This window comes from Cryptomeria japonica, chromosome 2 (genome assembly GCF_030272615.1).
Source record: "Cryptomeria japonica chromosome 2, Sugi_1.0, whole genome shotgun sequence".
NCBI classification, from domain to species: domain Eukaryota; kingdom Viridiplantae; phylum Streptophyta; class Pinopsida; order Cupressales; family Cupressaceae; genus Cryptomeria; species Cryptomeria japonica.
The window spans coordinates 417405371-417427003 of record NC_081406.1 but is presented as its reverse complement, the minus strand read 5'-3'; the positions used below and the strand labels follow the sequence as shown (position 1 = coordinate 417427003).

The 21633-nt window shown below is 35.0% G+C and overlaps 1 protein-coding gene across 4 annotated transcripts in view; it reads right to left on the bottom strand.

The window, feature by feature from the left end:
- Positions 1-21633, bottom strand: part of LOC131062006 (uncharacterized) — a 334716-nt gene that overhangs the window by 174008 nt on the left and 139075 nt on the right. For all 4 annotated transcript variants that reach the window (XM_059216662.1, XM_059216661.1, XM_059216660.1 and 1 more), the window contains exon 7: positions 21507-21582. In XM_059216662.1, the coding sequence (XP_059072645.1) occupies positions 21507-21582 (76 nt within the window). The remainder of the gene's footprint in view (positions 1-21506; positions 21583-21633) is intronic.

Below are 21633 nucleotides of genomic sequence, written 5' to 3'. Positions count from 1 at the left end.
CATGTAGTATGTAGTTGTAGTGTTGTACTATGTAGGGTTTGTAAATTTCTTTTTTTTTAAAGTAGGGTCTGACAAACCCTACTTTAGTTTTTTTGAATGTATATAATATGTATTAATTTTATTTTCCATTTGTAATGTTTTATTGCAGCAAACTTCACTTTATTATTTCAATTTGCCTCAACTTCAAGTTTCACAAAACTATCCTAAAATGTCTACTTCAGCTTCTAGACCCCCCATTAGAAAGGACCCTGCTTGGAAATATCATGAGGATTTTCTAGGGCAAAGAAAGGGGCAAACAAAATGTATGTTTTGCAAAACAATATTCCATGGAAGTATATATAGGCTGAAATACCATATTGCTGGTGTGCGTTGACATGATGCCGAACCATGCCTAAAAGCAATCCCTGAGGCCGTACGTGATTGTTATGTAATGGTTGAGGAGATTGAAAGGAAAAAGAAACAAAAGGAGGATCCAGTGGCCATTGGGAGAGAGACAGTTTTAGGAAGAGGGACACAGTTAGGTTGTGTTGGAGGCCCTTCTTCCTTACCTCCATATCGTCCCACTCAGTTTGCTACTGCTGGTGCTTCCGTTTCTGCTTCTGCTTCTATAAGTGGCAATGCCACCGCCACTTCTCATGCTCCTACCACTAGTAGTTGTAGTGGGAATGTTACCATTGGACCTAGGATTCGTAAATTTAGGTTGGATTCCTTCTTTGTGCCTCGAACTACTCTTGGGTCCCAACCGTCGCTTGAGGGCATGGGTTGGAACAAGGAGGTCCATGATGCTGCTAAAATGGCAGTTGGTAGGTTTTGGAGCTACAGCTGTATTCCATTCTTTGTAGCCAGGGGAATGTTTTACTAACTTTTATGTTTGATAACTTTCATTGTTTTAATTTTTATACTTAACTTATCTCATTGAATTTTTATACTTAACTTATCTCATTGAATTTTTATACTTAACTTATCTCATTGAGTTTCTTTGCGACAGGTCTCCTTATTGGCAACAAATGGTTGATACCATTACCATATGTGGGGCGGGGTTCAAAGCCCCTAGTGAGAGTGATTTGAGGGGACCTATTTTGTCTCAAATGGTGGATGATGTGAAAAAGGATTTAGATGAACAACGCCAGATATGGAGCACTAAAGGTTGCACCATCATGACTGATGGTTGGACGGATAAGAGAAATAGAACTCCCCTTAATTTTCTTGTTTCTTCTGCAGGTGATTAATTAATTTTAGCTTCATATAGTCTTTAATTTTTTATTTTTTATCGAATGGTTTATTGAATGATCATTGACCTAGCTTTATTTTTTTATTTCAGGGGGCACCGTTTTCATCAAGTCCATTGATGCCTCCGCCCATTGCAAGAATGTCACCTACCTATGTGAGCAAATAGAGGTGATTGAAGATGTGGGTAAGGAGAACGTGGTACAGGTGGTGACCGACAATGCAGCAAATTATGTTGCTGCGGGTAAACTTTTGATTACAAACTATTTTTGTTTGCAAATTAATTACTATCTTGTAGTTTGTACCTCCATTAATTACAATTTACAATGCAACAAATTATGTTGCTGCAAGTAGACTATTGATGGAGAGGCACCCATCTATAGTTTGGACTCCATGTGCTGCTCATTGCATTGACCTCATGTTGGAGGATATTGGAAAAATCCCATGGGTCAAGAGATGTGTAGATAGGGCAAGAAATGTCTACAAATTTGTATATAATCATTCATGGGTGTTGGCTCTTATGAAACAATACACAAAGCAGAAGGAATTGGCTCGTCCAGTAATCACAAGATTTGCCACAAACTTCCTCACATTGCAGTCCATGCTTAGGTCTAAGACTGCCTTGAGACGTATGATTGTTGGTGAGGAGTGGTCTTCCTCATCCTATGCTACCACCCCTGCAGGGATAGATATGGCAGACTGCATTTTCTATGAGCAAGGCTTTTGGGTCCCTTGTGATGAGATAGTGAAGGTAATTTTTTTATAAATTCTACAATTTAACTTCATGTTTTATAACTTATTATATATATATTCTCTTACTTGCTCATTTTTCTAAATTACACAATATTTTCAATTTTGCAGTTTATTAAGCCCTTGGTGGTTTTCTTCCGAGTTGCGGATGGAAATAAGCCCGTAATGGGCTATATATATGAGGGCATGGATAGGGCGAAGGAGGCCATCAGATTCGTTTATGGAGCAGATGAGAGCAAGTATGGTCCCATTTGGGAGATCATTGATAGGAGATAGCATCATCAACTTCATAGGCCCATCCATGCGGCAACCTATTTTCAGAATCCGGCATTCCGTTTTATCCCTTCTTTCAAGGTTGATGTGGAGGTCCTTAATGGGCTATATGCAATCATGGAGAAGATGGGACGTGCTGGTACTTCTCAGATAGACCTTTTTCGAGAGCTACAGATGTTCTCAAATGCACAAGGGGAGACCTTCTCTCGTCTTGTTGCCAAAGACGGTAGGACAACTATGATGCCAGGTAAAAATAAATTGTAAGGCTTAATTTTAGTTTTATTCAATACTATATTGTAACTTGTTAAATGAGTTCATGAGTGAGACTGATTTTATTTATTTTTCTCATTTCAAACTCAGATCATTGGTGGAACTTTTTTGGCCCAGAGACACCAAATATTCAAAAGTTGGCCATTCGCATCTTGAGCCAACCATGCAGCGCATCAAGTTGTGAGCGCAATTGGAGTATGTTTGAGCACATACACTCCAAGAGGCGCAATAGATTATCTGTGGAGAAGATGAATGATCTCGTCTTTGTTCACTACAACCTCCGCCTGAGAATGGGAAAGAATGCAATAGTTGACATGTCTCCTATCATTCTAGATGAGGTTGATCTTGAAGCAGAGTGGGCCAATGAGAATCAGACAGCTCCTGGGACTCCTACAGCTGTATTTAGTGATGATGACATTGATTGGATCGACCAAGTAGATATAGAGGCTGAGGCTGTAGCCATGGCAGAGGAGGAGTAGAGAGCACGAGCGGAGACAGGAAATACTGAGACTCAGAGTGACACAGCTGTTCCTGATGTTGGTGAGCATGACACAGCCGTTCCTGATGTTGGTGAGCATGGCATGGTGTCACGGGGAGCAACTATGGCTGTTGAATCATCCAGGACCTACTTTAAACGCCTTCGCAAGGGGCCAGGGCGAGAGGGTGCACAGCCCTCTGAGCCATAGGCTTGTACACTTGTAGTTGTATTTAGTATTTACTATTTACCTTTGGTATTTGTATGAAACATTTGATGATGATCATATGATGAGATGGATTTTTTATTCCATGAGTTTTGTAATATTGTATACATTTGACAATATTTATATATCTATGTTTGTTATTTTCTTCAGCTACAATTTGCGTTTATGCTTATGGGATTGATGTATCCTTGTGTATGTAATCAAATGAGCTGAGTTTAATGATGTTTTTGTGTCTTTAAGGTGTATTCAATAAAGGGTGTCTGAAACAAGTTTTAAATCTTTAAAAATCTCTAAATTTCTTGAGTTGTTCGCTTTCCCGAGTCCAGCCGAGTCTGGAGCCGAGTCCGAGTCCGAGTCGGCCTTGCCGAGTCCGAGTCCCATTTCTTTGGGCTATACCAATGTAATACATTGCACAGGTCTATGCAATAGCTAGGCCACATTTCACTGAAAAGAAACACAGATTCAGAAATTAACGAAGCTGAATTGTGCTCCACCTAAAGCAAGAGTATGTAACTCCTCACAAAGCAAGCTGTTGACTTCCAAACTAAAAAGATACATGTATTTACAGTCATGTATCAAGAATTGATGATTTAGGTTCAAAAACCCAGGAACTTTTGTTGTTGTTCCAAGGCAGTTGCAAGAGAAAGATAATACTATTGCTATTTTAGTAGCAACGTTACTAAACTCGAACAACCGTAGCCACTCCAACTGATTGCTCATACCTTCAATGACTTAATGAAGTGGTTTCAGAAATTTAAAACAAAGGAATCACAGATAGCTAATCAACATGAGAACCCTCTATAAGAAGCCACAGTTATTCAAAAACAAGTTGTCAAACAAAATTTGAAAGAAAACCTCCAATTGTGGAAATGGTCATCCAAGAAAAGTTTTGACAATCTTTGTAGTCATTTGACAACCCTTAAAGAACAATATTTTTGCCTCTTTATCTACTTGATAAAATTACCAGTAAGTTGACAACCAAAATCACTTTTCTTATTGGCAGATACCATTTGTATTTGACCCAATAAGGCTGTAATATCCACTTTTCTGTTCCATTCCAACATTCTAGGGAACTCCAACTTTTTGTAGACATTGGCTTTCTTGAAAAGAGATTTTAACAGTAGTAAGTTCTTGGAGCCAAGACGAGTACAATGGTACTTTTAGTATGCAGATCTGGCTTTCTAAGAGCACTCCACACTTCTTAGAGAAGTCCGTCATCTTGGGAGAGCGCCAACATTCATATAAACTGATATCTAGCATTTAAGGTATTGGTGGTATGGTCAAAATTCATATTTTGGGCTATTTTATTATTTTTCATAACTTTGGTGGTTGTGTCGAAAATAATTAAATATTAATGTTGTCGAAAAAGTAAAATTAAATGGCATCACATATTTAATTATTTAAAAAGGTGCTTTAGGTGTGCAAATAAAATGTCACTAGGTCCAAGATGCTGACAAGTGGTTATAAGAACAATTTATATTCCTTTATAAAGAAAATTTAATTTTTCACAAAAAGTAACAAAAAAGCAAAATTATTTTTTCAAAAAAAGCAATGAAAAAGAAAAAATGCAATTTCAAAAAAGCAACAAAAACAAAAATTGGTATTTCGAAAAAGAAATGAAGAAGGAAAAACGCTTTTTAAAAAATGAGCGGCAAAAAAGAAAAAAATGTTTTTACCCTAAAATAAGTCTAAAAAGGTTGTAAAAGGAGGTTGGGTCTTGTAAAGAAGGGTTATTGCTTAATTATTTCATTTGCTTTGGTGAAAGTACCTAAGTTTTCCCTATTCTATTTGCCTAAGGATGAAAACCCTTTGCTAAATCCAACTTCAAGGGGGAAAACCCTCCTATCTAGTTGAGTGATTTCATCCAAAAATCACCATTGTGCTAAAAGCTGAGATTTTCCAATTTGTTATTGATATTGGAGATTTAAGATGTGTTTTGAGAGATTTTCGTATGCAAGTTTTTCTTGTGTTTATTGTCCCAATTCTGGCTCAAATTTAGGAATGATTTTTGGAGCTTTGAGAGGGTTATCCGTTATTTCAAGTTATATTGTTTGCAACAGTAATAATCAGAATCATTTCAAAGAGATTTTTCTTTGCATATTGGGTTGTACAACAGTGTTGTTATCCTACAATTAATTGGTGGTTATATAGTAATTTGGGGTATTAAGTATGGTGGATTGAAGGTATTTTATAGAACCAAATAGCCTAATATGTCAGTTCTTAGTAATCTATTATAATAGTTCACAGTAATTTGGGGTATTAAGTATGGTGGATATGAAGGCATTTTACAGTTCTCAGTAATGTTCAGTAATGATTTTTGGAGCTTTGAGAGGGTTATCCTTTATTTCAAGTTATATTATTTGCTGCAGTAATAATCAGAATCATTTCAAAGAGATTTTTCTTTGCATATTGCATTGTACAACAATGTTGTTATCCTACAAATAAGTGGCGGTTATTTAGTAATTTGGGGTATTAAGTATGGTGGATTGAAGGCATTTTACAGACCCAAATAGTCTAATATGACAGTTCTCAGTAATGTCCAGGATGATATTTGGATCTTTGAGAGGGTTATCCTTTATTTCAAATTATATTGTTTACCGCAGTAATTATTGGAATCAATTCAAACAGATTTTTCTTTGCATATTAGGTTGTACAACGGTGTTGTTATCCTACAATTCAGTGGTAGTTATATAATGATTTTGGGTATTAAGTATGGTGGATTGAAGGCATTTTACAGACTCAAATAGTCCAATATGACAGTTCTCAGTACTATTCTAAAAAAGGTTGTCAAAGGAGGTTGGATCTTGAGAAGAACGGTTATTGCTTATTCATTTCATTTGCTTTAGTGAAAGTACCTAAGTTGTCCCTATTTTCCTAAGGATGAAAACCCTTTGCTAAATCCAACTTCAAGGACAAAAACCCTCCTAGCTAATTGAGAGATTTCATCCAAAACTCACCATTGTGCTAAATGCTAATTTTTTTCCAATTTGTTATTGATAATCGAAATTTAAGATGTGTTTTGAGAGATTTTGGTATGCAAGTTTTTTTGTGATTGTTGTCTCAATCCTGGCTCAAATTTAGGAATAATTTTTCGATCTTTGAGAGGGTTGTCCTTTATTTCAAGTTATATTATTTGTCACAGTAATAATCAGAATCAGTTCAAAGAGATTTTTCTCTACATATTGGGTTGTACAACAGTGTTGTTATCCAATGATTAAGTGGTGGTTATATAGTAATTTGGGGTATTAAGTATGGTGGATTGAAGGCATTTTACAGACTCAAAGAGTCTAATATGACAGTTATCAGTAATGTTCAATGAATTTGGAAGTCTACATTCAGCATTCTACATCATCCGTAAGCCTTCTTTGACAATGCACTTCCGTTTATTGAGTCCACATGAAGTGTATAGCATCAACCTATGATTTTATGGACTAACTTATCTATCTGAAGGAATGTCTTCATTATTTGAAAAACACTATGTCATGTCCCCCTCCTTGATCATTATTTACATCTTAAATGAAACAATTATCATTTATTATAATATTTATCAAGAAATGACTATTTCAAATTTATTACTAAATATTATTAGTCAATTGACATTTATTAATATTCTTTTTTAATAATATTCCTGAAATATTCTAATAGAAAATAAATTAATACTATACTGAAAACATTCATATTAAATTACAACTTGAATAATTGTAAACAAATACTTATCGGAAGGGAGCTTGATGTAGCATCCATATTCTAAACCGTCTACACATCATCACATTAATGTCCGATTGCTTATGACTAAGTATCGTGGCATATGAAGGCAGATAAGGAAGGTATTTATCGAATATGTCCCAGATTGGTAGAACCAAGAATATCATAAAATAATAATTGGAGTGAAGAACGAATGCATTAAAGATGTGATTTGAATATGGATTACGATGCATAAGGGAAGGCATTGATAAATAATAAGGAACAACACTATCAATGGTCAAGAAATCGATTTAAGGATCGACCAAGAATGACTAAGCAACAACTTAAGAATATCGATTGACACAAGCAATAGCAAACAACGATTAGTGAGCGAAGGCAGCGATTAACAATAATGAATGAGTGTATTGACCATTGTATACAAGCCCGATATGAATACATGCAATGATTGGAAGAATTATGGAATGATGCGGTTAAGATGCGGTTAAGAAGAGACACGAATCAAGTCCCTTACACATGACTCCTCATCCCCACTACAAGATATAAGGAGGAAAAAGTACGTGGAGAATTTGGAGGTTGGTTTTCATTGTCCAGTATGGGCTTGCTCATAAGAGCAGAAAAGGATATCGGATATAGTGACAAATGCTGGGCTATATATATATTATTATTCCAGTTGGATCGCTCTTCTAAGAGCAATTGCCCTTGGCACACCAAATGATTGCAAGAAATATACAACAGTTCGATTTGTACTTACAGGGTATTGTTGTGACTACAGAACATATTAGGGAAGGAATAGAACATTAAGTTACTAGTAGATTATTACATCACGGGCAACATGCTGCAACTACTCATTAACTAATAACTGTTGCATATTAAGTTATGCCTGCGTTCTAATTAAGAATAAAGATTAGATCAGAACTATTAAGTTACAGGCAGTAACATCCTTGACCTTGATGGTATGCATGGGAATGTATTTTACTATATGAAGTATGATAATGTTTCTATGCAGAATTTAATATTAACAGAAATATTAACATAGAGTGCAATATGTATTCAATAAGGATAGCAAGTATCATGACAGTGGCAAACCAGATCTAACATGCATCAGATATGTCTGCCATTACCAGCCAGTAAACAAATTACTAACTAGGATTGTTTTAAGTTGGTAGTATTATTATATAAATTATATAGAAGGATATCAGCTAATACATAAATAATTGGTACTATTACTTTATTTATTTACATATATACCCAAATCAGAGTAAGGAATAATATAAGGATTGTGAATATAGATATTGATAATAATAAAATATAATAATTATAATTAATATAATATCTTTAGAAATTAGTAATAATTCATATAATTAGTAATTAATAAATACGTAAAGGATTTATAATGGATCAGAATAAGATTAATTATTTAGTATGGTAAGATAACAAGTACTTCATAGACTAAAGAAAGGATAGAACATCCCAGGTTTGATTCATGTTAAGATAGTCTTGATTCTTAATCAAGTTAGTTCAAGTCATAAGTACTTTGAAAATAGATTAATTATGGTTAAAATTGACCAAACCCTAGTAGGGGACATTACAAGTGGTATCAAAGCTATGATCCTGCCATCCTGCAGGGTAAAGATGAATCATTGAATCATTCTACTCAATAAGAAGAAATATGACAATACGTGTATTCACGTGTATGCTTTGTGTCTTCATACATTCATGTGTATACTTCGTGTATGCCTTGTATGTTCATATATATACTTTGTGTTTTTATTGATAAATGATTGTAAATTGCTTGAGGACAAGCAATTTTGAGTGGGGAGGACTGTGATGTCCCCATAATAGTGATTGATATCTGAATATACTTACGTATCAATTATTTAATTATATTAGTTTATGACTGAAACTCTAGTATTATGTAATCAGTTTCATAAACATAATAAATGGCTTATTACACACATTTACATTAATAATACATATTCATTAAATATTACATAATATTAATATTCTTATTTACATGGTAATCATAATGTAATATTGACAAGGCAAAAATAACTAATAAGACTAATAAAACATTAATAAACAATATATAACAATATAGTGGCAGACAAGATCTGACACATGTCAGATCTGTAAATGTATTCCAATTTTCTATTCAATGAGCAAGATATATAATGTTATTGTATCTTTCATGTATATGTTATTTCTCAATATAATAAATTTGATTATTATATGGTATGGTATGTTGCAGATGGAGAAAGAGCATTTATTAATTTCGATGTTCTTCCCACATTTCACCGATCGATATATATATATATATATATATATATATGCAAATAAAGGAGATCAAGCAATACCTTGACCGGTCATGTCTAATAGACATGACCGATCAAGATATTACTCGATCGTGCCTCTTCAAAACATAATCGAATTAACCGATACCAATCGGTGTGTATGCAATTAACAATAAACCCAATACCAATCAGTGTGCTGTGCATTACGATTTGTAACCGATGTTAATCAGTATTTAGGCATTAATTAAGAACCCGATTGTTAACCGGGATTTATATGCAAGGTTATATATATGAATCGATGGATATGATCACAGCTAGATTGTATATCATGCATACAATTATTGATATAAGATAAAACGAAAATAAGATATCGAAGAGTAATTATAATAATCATCAAACAAAGGAATGATAACTGAAGTCTTATCATAGTCTATCGATGAGATAGATGATTGAATGAGAGACTTCAATTATCTCTCATTCAATCATTTATCTTACCGAGGCTATCATCTATCAACACTCCCTCTTAGCTAGGGAAGATAAATGAAAGACAACATATCTAGTATCACATTTCTCATGATGGTCTTAGAATCTTACTCTCTAAGGAATCATATCACCTAGACATGTGATATGAAGTATCATCAATCATATGATACAGGAAATCATATCACCTAAGCACGTGAAATGAAGTATCACCTAAACGCGTGACACAAAAGTTCATCACATCAACTTGTGATGACAAGATATCACCTAAGCACGTGATATTAGTATTGCCTAAACACGCAATACTTAAGAATAAATAAATGAGAATAGTCAAATTCTTAGCTTATCCAAGTTGTGGTATGTCCACTAACATTTTATCCAAATGTTTTACCACAACACAATCATGGCACATCCATGGCATACCAGAGATCCAAAATGACAACTGGTTTGAACATCATAAGATCGTCACCTTATAATGTCTACATACAAGTGTTCATTATCTGAGAGATCGTCACCTCTTAGACATGAACACAGGGGGTTAAACCCATAAAAGTCCTAACATGACAAAGAAGTTTACACATAAAACATCTTAATAAGTATAGGAGTACAAAGCAAATTAAATTTCAATCATAACAAGACCTTTTCTGAAGTGCTCAACTTTCACCCTTGAAAGTGGTTTGGTAAGAATATTTGCTGTCTGATCTCCTGTACAAATGTATTCCAACTGGATCACATTCCTATCTACCATGTCTCATACATAATGATATGGAATCTCAATATGTTTGGATTTGTCATGAAACACCGGATTCACTAAAAGTTTTATACAGCTTTGGTTGTTGCAATGAATAACAGTAGGCTTCATTGGTTCACCGAATAACCCCACAAGCAGCTTCCTCAGCCATACTGCCTCTCGAGCAGCCATGGAGGCCGCAATGTATTCGGCCTCAGTGGAACTTTGTGCTACCGATGACTGTTTTCTGCTAATCCAAGATATCATGGCTGAACCTAAACTGAAACAGCATCCTGAGGTGCTTTTCCTATTAGTTACACTTCCAGCCCAATTTGAATCTGTGAATCCGCGTAAACCTAATTCAACTCTCTCATATTTGAGACCAAGTTTTAGGGTACCTTGTAGGTATCTCATGATATGTTTTACTGCTACCAGGTGTATATCCTTTGGTTCACACATAAACTGACTCAAGGCATTAACTGCATAACATATATCTGGTCTCGTATTTACAAGATACATCAGGGACCCAATCATTTGCTTGTATAGAGTAGGATCTGAGGGTTGTGATTCTGCTGCTGCTTACTTAAGTTTATGAAGGTTTCTTTCCATTGGAGAGTTCATGGGTCTGCAGTTTAGCATTCCAAATCTCTTCAAAATGTCCAAGGTATATTTACCCTGGTTTAGTATAATGCCATCAGAATTCTGCCATACTTCCAAACCTAGGAAGTAATGAAGGATTCCCAAGTCCTTCATGTAAAATTCTTTACCAAGGTCTTTCTTACACTGATCTATGAGGTGATCTTTTCCTGTGATTATTAAATCATCAACATATAGAATCAATATCAGCATATCACCTTTGTCTTGCTTATAGTAGAGATTTGGATCTCCATCATTCTTTGAGAAGCCTAGCCCTGAGAGATAAGTGTCAATTCTTTCATACCAAGCCCTGGGAGCCTGTTTAAGCCCATAAAGAGCTTTTTTGAGTTTACATACATGAGATTCTACATCATGAATCTCAAACCCTTCAGGTTGCTCTAGGTATAGTTCTTGTGCAATCTCTCCATTAAGAAATGATGTCTTTACATCCATCTGATGTACTTTCCATCCTTTTGTTGCTGCAATGGCTAAGACTATTCTTACTGAGGTATATCTGGCTACAAGTGCAAAGGTTTCTTCATAGTCAATTCCTTCCTTTTGTGAGAACCCTCTGGCTACAAATCTAGCCTTGTATTTCTCAATGCTGCCATCTGCAGCATGTTTGATTTTTAAGAGTCATTTCGAGGTGACAACAAATTTTCCAACTGGCCTAGGAACAATCTCCCAAACATCATTTTTCATAATGGATTGGTATTCCTCAAACATGGCATTCTTCCATACTTGATGATTAAGTGTATCCGATACATTAGTAGGTTCATCTTTTGAAAGATCATTCATGAGAGCAACGTAGTTGGTAAGTTTGTTAGGCCTTTTGCTTTCTCTGAAGGTTCCTGAAGGGGCAGCATACTTCTGAGCTTCTTCTACAGTTTTGGTGGCCCATAGTGGTCTTTTCTTGAAATTTTCTCTAGGTGGGTTTTGAGTTTCACCTTCATTTTCCTCAAGACTCTCACTCTGAAGCTCAGGAGCAGGATCGTCATCTATGCTAGGAGTAGGGATATAGACTTCGGGTTCTATTGAGCTTTGGGCTCTTTTGAAGGCTAAGTCTTCTTCAAAGATTACATCCCTAATCAGTTCAATATTCCTCTGACTAGCTATATAGATTTTGTAGGCCTTGGAGGTTTCACTATATCCTACAAGTATTCCCCTTTTTCCAGAAGGCTCTAATTTTAATCTTTTCTCCTTAGGTACTTGAATATAGACAGGACACCCAAATATCCTAAGGTGGCTGATATCTGGCTTTGTTTTAGAAAAGACTCATCAAGAATCATGGCTTTGGTATTTAGATTCTGATCAAGAATCATGGCTTTGGCAGCTTCTACAATTGTCCTATTTTTCCTCTCAGCTACCCCATTTTGTTGAGGATTATAAGGTATAGTAAGCTCCCTCTTAATCCCAACATTTTTACAAAAATGTTTAAGCAAATCTGAGGTGTATTCCCCCCCATTGTCAGTTCTTAAGGTTTTAATTTTATTTCCTGAATATTTTTTTGTTAGTGATTTAAATTCCTTAAACCTATTAAGGATCTCTTCTGATTCTTTACATTTCAAAAAGTAGATCCAAGTTTTCCTATAGTAGTCATCAACAAATATTACATAATACAAAAATCCCCCTAAAGAAGGTACGGACATAGGTCCACATACATCAGAATGAACTAACTCTAAAACTTTGCTTGTTTTCCTAGTACTATTTTGAAAAACACCCTTAGCATTTTTACCTAGGGCACATCCCTTGCATGCCCCTGAATGATATTGCTTTAACTGAGGTAGGCCTGTGACAAGGTTTCCTATTGATGATAAAGCTCTAAAATTCAGGTGACCTAGTCTTCTATGCCAAACTTCATTAGCATCTGTAGTTTCATGGATTAGGGCTAGGTTGGGCTCTATGCACAGCTCATACAAGTAGCCTTGTCTTTGACCAATGGTTTTAGCTTTCTTGATAGATGAATTCTTTGGCCAAACCAACACTCTATTGTCCATGAAGGTCACTCTGTACCCATTATCCTCTAGTGTTGATATAGAGACTAGATTTCTCTTGATGCTTGGGACATATAGTACTCCTTTAAGTTGCAATGATACGCCTGACTTCAGTTTGATGGTGCAGGTTCCAACTCCTCTGACTGGATGTGTGGAGTCATCTCCGATAGTCACTTCCTCATCATTCTCCTCTATCATGGAGTCTAGCACTTCTCTAAACCCTGTAATGTGTCTTGATGAGCCACTGTCGATCACCCAAGAGTTAACCTTGCTTGATGCTTGGTTTGTAAGTGCTGAGTAGAGTACATACTTCTCGGAGTCATCTTCCCCTTTAGAGTTTCCTGCTTTAGCAAATGTGGCTTGTTGTTTGGCTCTTCCCGAACATTTGGCAACATAGTGTCCGAATTTGTCACATCTGTAAAATTGGCTATGAGAGAGATCCCTCTGGGAGATATTCTTGCCTTGACGACCTTTCCTTTTCCTAAATTGTTTCTTCTTGCTTTTCTTATTGGAGTTTGTATTTAGGATTTGGAGATCTTCATCTATATTCTTTTGTTTGACCCCTTTCTTATTTAACCTTGATTCTTCTTGGAGACAATCTGCCCTTAACCTTTCAAACTTTGGAAATTTAGCCCTTGCACTGATGCCTTGGACGAATGTTTCCCATATACTAGGCAACCCATCTAGAGCAATGAGTGTTAATTCTTTGCTTTGGATCTCATATCCAAGGGTTGCTAGCTCATCCCTTAGGGCTGATATCCACATGAAGTAGACATTGACTAACTCCCCTTTGATCATAGCTATATGATTTATTTCTCTCTTTAAGGCCAAGGTTCTACTTGCATTGGATATCTCGAATGCATCTTCAAGTGCTTTGAACATGTTGTAGACCATTTCATGTTTCCTTATGATAGGCATAATATTATTCCTCACCCCATCAACTATGATTTTGATGGCCTTTTCATTTCCCTCTATCCATGTCGCTTTGTTAGGTTCAGTCTCAGGTTCTATGGTTTCAGCTTTTACAAATGATTCAACTTTATTTTCTCTTAGAATCATCTTGATTCTGAACTTCCATGCTAAGAAATCATCGCCTCCTCCGAGTCTATCTTCGAATCTGATAGTGCTTGGCATTTGGAGAAATGTGATGTTGGATATATTCTTGACTTAAATTTAACACAAAATTGAAAAGCCGCAGAATCGATTTTAACCTGGCTCTGATACCATGTTGAGACATGGACCAGCTAGGACTCGAACCTAGGACCTTCCATATGCTGCTGGAGTGCTCTACCATTGAGCTACTGGCCCCTCTTGGACCAGTCCATCGTCGGTTCGGGTGTGGCTTATTTACAACACTAACACCCCCCCTTAAGCCACACCTCTCGTGTGCTTGGGGATCCTAGCTTGGACCTGGCTCTGATACCATGTAAATGTATTTCAATTTTCTATTCAATGAGCAAGATATATAATGTTATTGTATCTTTCATGTATATGTTATTTCTCAATATAATAAATCTGATTGTTATATGGTATGTTGCAGATGGAGAAAGAGCATTTATTAATTTCGATGTTCTTCCCACATTTCACCGATCTATATATATATATATGCAAATAGAGGAGATCAAGCAATACCTTGACCGGTCATGTCTATTATACATGACCGATCAAGATATTACTTCATCATGCCTCTTCAAACCATAATCGAATTAACCAATACCAATTGGTGTGTATGCAATTAACAATAAACCCGATACCAATCGGTGTGCTGTGCATTACGATTTGTAACCGATGTTAATCGGTATTTAGGCATTAGTTAAGAACCCAATTGTTAACCGGGATTTATATGCAAGGTTATATATATGAATCGAGGGATATGATCACAGCTAGATCGTATATCATGCATACGATTATTGATATAAGATAAAACGAAAATAACATATCAAAGAGTAATTATAATAATCATCAGACAAAGGAATGATAACTGAATTCTTATCATAGTCTATCAATGAGATAGATGATTGAATGAGAGACTTCATTTATCTCTCATTCAATCATTTATCTTACCGAGGCTATCATGTATCAACAAGATCTGTCTGCTTTCCCATCCTTTAAATATACCATACATTAAGGCAGCACCTATATTAAGGAAGTCTAAGATCAAAATGGTAATCGATGATCACATGTTTATCATGGAAATCGTTGTTTATACATAAAGTCGTTGTTTATACATAAAGTTGCGAATGTAATTTACTCCCACCAATTACATTAATATCTAATCACTGATAGAAGACGGCTCTACATAAAGATGCGTTTCTTATTAGAGTCACGACTTATGAAGAAGTCGTTGGAATTCATATATCTTAAGGTTAGGAATCTAGAACTATTTATTCTTGATCATACCAACTCTTATCCGTAACTAGCAAATGAACAAGATAGAACAATTAAACAAGACAAAAACAAATTGTTAATCCTTAATATGAATGTAGTCAGAAGGTTGTATGAATGAATAGGGAAAGGCATGTGTAAAACCATCGGGCGTCTATCCAAAGATGGGTAGAGATCAGCGACCCATGTAAGACCTTGAGGGTGTCGTCCTAAAATTAGGCTTGGGCTTGGATCCAAAACCTTGAGGGAGTCATCACGCTGAGGTATCAAAGCATACTATTCAAGATCATAATCCTTTCCAAACTTACATTAGTAGTAAAGTTTTTAAGTTGAACTCCATCGTGATGTTAATTTCTCTTTCTATTTCTATTTGCTTTGTGAATGTTGGAATTATGATGTTGTGAATGGTTAAACTTACTTGGGGACATTACAGGATTTCTTAATGTTGTCATGTTTTTGGTATAATTACATCATGCACCTTTCTAATGTATGTTCCTTGTATTCTTGGTATATATATACACTACGTGTATTCAAAAATTGCTTCATGTCTAATGTGTTTTTTCTGCATGTATGCCTTGTGTCTTTATGTGTTGCTTCATGTTTGATGTGTCTTCAGCATGTCCACTCCATGAGTGCCTTTCTTATATGTGCTTTGTACCCTACATATATTCATGTATTTCTTCAGGCCTTACTTGTCTTCTGTGCGTACTTGGTGCCTCAATATATTGGTATATTACTTTGTATGTTACATGAATGCTGCAACTATGTCCGTGCCTTATGTATATTACTCCATGTTTTCATGTGTGCTATTTCATACTTTATATACTTATGGTTTTGTGCTACATGACTGATATGTATTTAACTGATTTGCTTCATGCTTTAAGGGTATTCACGTACCTGATGTTTGTTTCTCTTAAATGTATATACACTTCATAATTTGTGGATATTTATGTGTGTTGTGTTTTGCTCCATTGTATGTTTTATACATGTATACTTGTATTGTATGTATAATTATATGATTGCTCCATGTTTATCACAATTTCAGCATGACTGTGCACACACACACCTCCCTAACGCATGCTTTATGTCTTGAACTAGCTTTGCATCATGATTGATATGTTTTCAATGTGTTATTCCATGTCCATTTTATATGCCTTTTTCAAATGCTTCATATCTTAAACATAGCTATTTCAAGCCTGGTGTGTTTTCAGAATGCTGACCACATGTGCATTCTCTAAGTGTAGGTATCATATATGCTTTACATGCAATTGCTTCCTATCTAGCATATGCTTGTTCTACTTCAGTGTCTCTCTTATAACCACATACACTCACATATATGCTTCAGAGAATTTATGTGCATACTTCATACTTTGCGTGCTTCATAACTTATGTGAACTCCTGCTTATGCACCACATGATTCATGTGTTACATGTATTTCACTTGTGTAATTGTATTCACTATGCTTCACACCTTGTGTATATTCATGTGTATACTCCATATTTTATGTAGATGCTTCTTACTTTATATGCTTTGGATTTACACCTTATGTGTATTCATATGTATGACTGAGGTCTTATGTATTCATGTGTATGCTTAATGTATTGGGTTTGTACATGGAGTGTTTATACATGCTTTGCACCTCCATGTGATGTGTACGCTTCATATCTTATTTGTATTTGTGAATATTACTACAAGTATTACTTTTGCCTATGCTTCAAGAGTTCCATGTATACTTCAAGCTTTGCATGTGTTTAAATGACTTCATGTGTATTACTTCATGTCATCCCTATCTTACATACTTTTAATGCCTAATGCTTCATTTTCTTGCATGTATTCATGCGTATTAAATGTATTGTGTGTATGCTTTGTGTCATTATACATATGTATACATTGTGTTTTATTAGGACATGACTCAATCGAGAAAATTGTCAATTGCTTGAGGACAACCAATTTCGGGAAGGGCGAACTGTCATATCATTATTTACATCTTAAATGAAACAATTATCATTTATTATAATATTTATCAAGAAATGACTATTTCAACTTTATTACTAAATACTATTATTTAATTAACATTTATTAATATTCTTTTTTAATAATATTCCTGAAATATTCTAATAAAAAATAAATTAATACTATACTGAAACATTCATATTAAATTACGACTTGAATAATTGTAAACAAATACTTATCGGAAGGGAGCTTGACGTAGCATCCATATTCTAAACCGTCTACACATCATCACATTAATGTCCGATTGCTTATGACTAAGTATCGTGGCATATGAAGGCCGATAAGGAAGGTATTTATCGAATATGTCCCAGATTGGTAGAACCAAGAATATCATATGATAATAGTTGTTCTAAAGAACGAATGCATTAAAGATGTGATTTGAATATGGATTACGATGCATAAGGGAAGGCATCGATAAATAATAAGGAACAACACTATCAATGGTCAAGCAATCGATTTAAGGATCGACCAAGAATGACTAAGCAACAACTTAAGAATATCGATTGACACAAGCAAAAGCAAACAACGGTTAGTGAGCAAAGGCAGCGATTAACAATAATGAATGAGTGTATTGATCATTGTATACAAGCCCAATATAAATACATGCAATGATTGGAAGAATTGTGGAATGATGGGGTTAAGAAGAGACACAAATCAAGTCCCTTACACGTGAATCCTCATCCCAACTACAAGATATAAGGAGGAAAAAGTACGTGGAGAATTTGGAGGTTGGTTTTCATTGTCCAGTATGGGCTTGCTCAAAAGAGCAGAAAAGGATATCGGATATACTGACAAATGCTGGGCTATATATATATTATTATTCCAGTTGGGTCGCTCTTCTAAGAGCAATTGCCCTTGGCACACCAAACGATTGCAAAGAAGTATACAACAGTTCGATTTGTACTTACAGGTTATTGTTGTGACTACAGACCGTATTAGGGAAGGAATAGAACATTAAGTTACTAGTAGATTATTACATCACGGACAACATGCTTCAACTACTCATTAACTAATAACTGTTGAATATTGAGTTATGCCTATGTTCTAATTAAGAATAAAGATTAGATCAGAACTATTAAGTTACAAGCAGTAACATCCTTGACCTTGATGGTATGCATCGGAATGTATTTTACGATATGAAGTATGATAATGTTTCTATGCAGAATTTAATATTAATAGAAATATTAACATAGAGTGCAATATATATTCAATAAGGATACCAAGTATCATGATAGTGGCAGACCAGATCTGACATGCATCAGATATGTCTGCCATTACCAGCCAGTAAACATATTACTAACTAGGATTGTTTTAAGTTGCTAGTATTATTATATAAATTATATAGAATGATATCAGCTAATACATAAATAATTGGTACTATTACTTCATTTATATATATATATATATATATATATAATCAGAGTAAGGAATAATATAAGGATTGTGAATATAGATATTGATAATAATAAAATATAATAATTATAATTAATATAATATCTTTAGAAATTAGTAATAATTCATATAATTAGTAATTAATAAATACGTAAAGGATTTATAATGGATCAGAATAAGATTAATTATTTAGTACGGTAAGACAACAAGTACTTCATAGACTAAAGAAAGGATAGAACATCCCAGATTTGATTCATGTTAAGATAGTCTTCACTCTTAATCAAGTTAGTTCAAGTCATAAGTACTTTGAAAATAGATTAATTATGGTTAAAATTGACCAAACCCTAGTAGGGGACATTACACACTATTAGTGTGTGCAGCTAGTTTCTCTTATCAATATCATTCTCAGTTATACTTAGCGCATTCCATGTTCATATTATTGTAACTCTAGATTGTAATACTGCCAGAGATATGTATAATATTCCCTACTCTAATAGCCTCAAATTAAACCCTACAAATGCAAATTCAGGAGATTAGTATTAAGGGAATTACTTGTAATAATTATCTTTCCAACAATTTCTTGACTTTTAAGCCTTGTAATCATCGCATAAAAAACACAAGTGCATATATATATACAAATTAAGTTGTTAATGCTGTCAATTAGAACATGTAAATCAATATTCTATTTCTGCTTAACTATAATCATATTAAACCTATTCTAGGTTTGGGATAGGACATGATAAGAGTGACCCAGCCAAACCTTACTAAGCCCAAGACCGGAACATTGACCCTCTTGGCCTTGGTGGCAGATCTTAGACCCCATCCAAGGTGGCCTACTTAGCAGGATGCTGGTCTTACTTTCCTATCGATGCCTTATCTTTTGTGTTGCTACCAACTTATCAAGGTAGGTCTGGTAGGGGGGAATGTACTGGAATTTTCAGCTTAACCGAACTAAGCCCAAGAGCGGAACATTGACCCTCTTGGCCTTGATGGAAGAACTTAGGCATCCAACATGGTGGCCTACTTAGTTGGCAGCCTTGACCCTCTTCGTACATCCCTCATCCTTCCCTCCATGATGAGTTTAAAAATGTAATATCCAGGCACTAATATTGAGACTATTGCTTATACGTGACGGGAAAAAAAAAGGTTGTTCAGAAGTCCATTTTTGATATAATGAATGGGCGTTTCTGTTTGAAAGATGATCGGGCTATTTGATATAATATTTTTTTTTTCAAGCTAAAATAGTGGTGTAAGGTGATGAGAGTTCTGATGTGATGATGTGCGTCTTAGCATTGATATATGGCTGAAGAAAATGATGTGAATTAGTAGACTCAGAAATTCCATACAGAAGTTTCATTTTTGTGTGCAGCATGTGTTGAGAGTTTGGAAAATTATAAGATCTGATTTGAAGATAATTCTTGGGTGAATGTGATTGGGTTGAAGAAAGACATACTCTGTTCGCAGAGAATTGTGAGGGTGTAGTGTGCTATTTCAGGATTAAAAACAAAAATTTGTCTTTGTGTTGTAAAGTTTTTAAATGTACTATCTTTTGTCTCTGCAGAAAGCTTTTTTTAGTCTGGTATAAATGCTGTATATAGTATCATGGAGTCTGAGAGATTGTTAGTTTACTTTTATTTCTTCTATTAAGAGGTTGGAGCCTTTGTGCTACTATCAGAATTGGAGCTCTTCTTGAGGTCGGTGCCTCCATTGTTCAGAGTTGGTGCTCTTTGTGTGAGTTGCAGCTCACTTTTGTAATTGGGTTGGTGCCTATTTGTTTTAATGAAAGCTTTTGATGCCATGGTTTTTTACCTGAAAGGGTTTTCCACGAGCTAAACTTTCTGTCCTCTTTGTGATTATTGGTTCAGCTCTGTTAATTGGCTCAATTTGTACTAAAAGCATTTGAAATACTGATTCACCCCCCCCTCCTCTCAGTATTTCTGTTTTGATTTTCACAAAGGACTAAGTTTCAGTTCATCATCGAACACCATGTTCCCTACTCTTCAATGGCAAAAGGATCTATGTCTCTACTACCATGGTAACTCAAAAAGCATCATCATCATTGTTGGGACAATGTTTAAGAATTTAACTCTTGGCCCACAAATTGTTCTTCCTTGGCTTCTTCATTAGACTACTCAGCCCAGCTAAAAATTTAGTGGCATTATCATTTGTGCCCCCATTCATCAACACGTTTCTAAACCAATACTTCTTTGATTGCTTTAACTCTTCAAAGTTGAAAAAAGAACATGTATTTCCCGACGACAAGATAAACTTGTCCGTAAAGGAACTTCTTTAATTAAATTGTCAATAGTCCATCCACAATCTTAATGCTATCACTTATTTGTGCATTCTTTACATACATGAAATCGCAATAAAGTAGATTCATGTAGACAGTAGGAAAAGACTAAACCACTAAAAGCAATCAAGAAGATGACTTACCTCTGGTAACAGCTAAGCATATTTCACAATTAAATGCCATATTCTCTTTTTGAAATGTCAAATGCCAGTTGATCAGATCCAAAAATAGAATATTAAATTAACTTAGATATTGCATCATTTTAAATTAAACAGAATGAACATGATTAAAGATAAGGCACTCAATTCACTGTAAACCATATATCTGCATTATTCAAAATGGGGGAACACTGATTTAATCCCTTGCCTGGTGCCAGAAGCAGACGGTTGTGGGTAAATGCCAACCACAGAAGATGGAAAACGGTCTGGATCCTTTGAAGATTCTGTGGAATAAAAGTTAAAAAAATGTAATGTACGTTATTTATTTATTGCAT